This window comes from Camellia sinensis, chromosome 12 (assembly GCF_055761805.1).
Source record: "Camellia sinensis isolate YWXY chromosome 12, ASM5576180v1, whole genome shotgun sequence".
In the NCBI taxonomy this organism is placed as follows: Eukaryota; Viridiplantae; Streptophyta; class Magnoliopsida; order Ericales; family Theaceae; genus Camellia; species Camellia sinensis.
Window position 1 is genome coordinate 113578546 of NC_138972.1, and position 2175 is coordinate 113580720.

General features: G+C 39.4%; 1 protein-coding gene across 1 annotated transcript; it reads left to right on the top strand.

The window, feature by feature from the left end:
* The first annotated feature begins 259 nt into the window (after nucleotides 1-259).
* Nucleotides 260-862, top strand: LOC145803822 (uncharacterized). Its single transcript, XM_082897185.1, has one exon. The coding sequence runs from the start codon at nucleotides 260-262 to the stop codon at nucleotides 860-862; it is 603 nt and encodes a 200-aa protein (XP_082753311.1).
* Nucleotides 863-2175: the final 1313 nt, after the last annotated feature.

A 2175-nucleotide genomic window follows, 5' to 3' on the forward strand; every position in this document is an offset into this window, starting at 1 on the left:
TGCATTGAGAATTTGCTAAGTGATTTGAAGTATGCAACTATATGATATATAACTGTTGCCTAATTGTATGTACATGCTCTTTCTGTACATGAATATTGTGTATACTCCTATATGAATTATAATGGAAGTCTCATTAGATAATAGTGAGAACAAGAGCTGATGAGCTAGAAGAATCCTCTACTGCTCAGCTAGACTGCATGGAGAAAATGATGCAAGACGTGGCAGAAGCATTGAGACAACAACAACAGTGGCAAAAACAATGGCAACAACCACCACCCCACCTCCGGTACAACCTGTACAAGACTTGCCCAATGATGACCGAACAATAGCTCTCACTAAAGAATTCAAGAAAATGAAGCACCCGCTGTTCCGTGGGGGTGTAAATCCATTGAAGGCCGAAGCTTGGGTCCTCGACATTGAAAAGTTATTTCAAGTATTCCCATGCCTTGAAACACAGAAAGTACAAATGGCCACCTTTACACTGGAGGATGAAGCAAGAAGATGGTGGATGCTAATCCAAGATGATAACAAGGGTATAGACTGGAAACGTTTTCTTGCACTCTTTTATGATAAATATTTCCCACAGTGTGTTTGTGATAGAAAGGTGTCTGAATTTAAGGGGCTGAAGCAAGGCAATATGACTGTAGCTGAGTATGAGGCCAAGTTCACTGAGTTGGCTAGGTTTGCTCCGCACATGGTCAACAACGAATATAAAAAGGCAATAAAGTTTGAAAGTGGTCTTCGCAATGACATTTTGGAAAGGGTGAACGTGTTGAAACTACCCACTTATGTTGACGTGCTAGATCGAGCTTTGATGTCAGAAACTAACATGGCCAATCAGAGTAAACCATCAGCTGACTAGAAGGCTAAGAGGTAGGGCCTTTTCTCAAAGAAGAAATTGTCAAAGAAACAAAATACAGGGTCCTCAAGCACTTCGGGCTCCACTAGAGATATGACACCAACATGTACTTAATGTGGTAAGAAGCATCGCGGGGTTTGTTACCATATTTCCGGGGCGTGCTATAGATGTGGTAAAATGGGACATATGGCAAGGGATTGCTCCCAAACTGAACAACAAAAATGTGGGAAACCGGCTATTAGTTTGATCGGATCCATCCCAAAATCGGGCAATACTACGACGCCTACTGCTACTAGAGATACAATGAGACAAGGGAAATTCTTTGCATTTGTCCTAGGCGACACACGGAATACTAAAACTATTGTCTCAAGTACTATCTCTATATGCAATCAAGATGCGTTTGTGTTAATTGATTCTGGCTCAATGCATTCTTTTGTGTCCACTACATTTGCATCTAGATTGACTAGATCCCTAGAATCATTGCCATATTTGCTATGCATATCTACTCCGTCTGAGGAATCTGTATTATATACATCTATGCATCGTGTTTGTGATATGCGAATCGGCAATGCTATCTTATATGTGGATTTGTTACCCTTGGACATTTAGCACTTTGATGTAATTCTGGGTATGGATTGGTTGTCAAAATATTATGCCACTATCAACTATGTAACAAAACGGGTTGTGTTTAAACCGCTAGGGCATATTGAATTTGAATTTGTGGGTAATAGGGTAATGCCTCCACCTTATTTGATCTCAGCAATGAAAGTATGTAAACTGCTTAGGAAAGGGTGTTAGAGTTATTTATGTAGCATCTTGACTGAACAATCTGTTAATGTTGAAATGGATAGTGTCTTTGTTGTTAGAGAATTTCCAGATGTATTTCCTGATGAACTACCAGAGGGATTGGTTGACTGAGAAATAGAGTTTACCATTGATGTGTTCTAGGCACCTAACATTTCTCAAAAACCCCCTACAGAATGTCTACTACTGAAATGAAGGAACTGAAAGAACAATTGCAAGATTTACTTGACAAAGGGTTTATTCGACCAAGTACTTCACCATGGGGCGCACCGGTGTTATTTGTAAAGAAGAAAGACGGAACCTTACATTTGTACATTAACTACTGGGAACTAAACAAGGTAACGATCAAAAACAAATATCCATTACCCCGAATTAATGATTTATTTGATCAGTTACAGGGTTCACAAGTCTTTTCAAAAATCGATTTGAGATCCAGATACTTCCAGTTGAAGATGAAGGCAGAAGATGTTAAGAAAAACGTATTCAGAACAAGGTATGGTCACTACGAATTT

Bases quoted from the DNA above. Each gene is read 5' to 3' on its own strand.
- LOC145803822 (XM_082897185.1), top strand. From the start codon at position 260: ATGGCAACAACCACCACCCCACCTCCGGTACAACCTGTACAAGACTTG.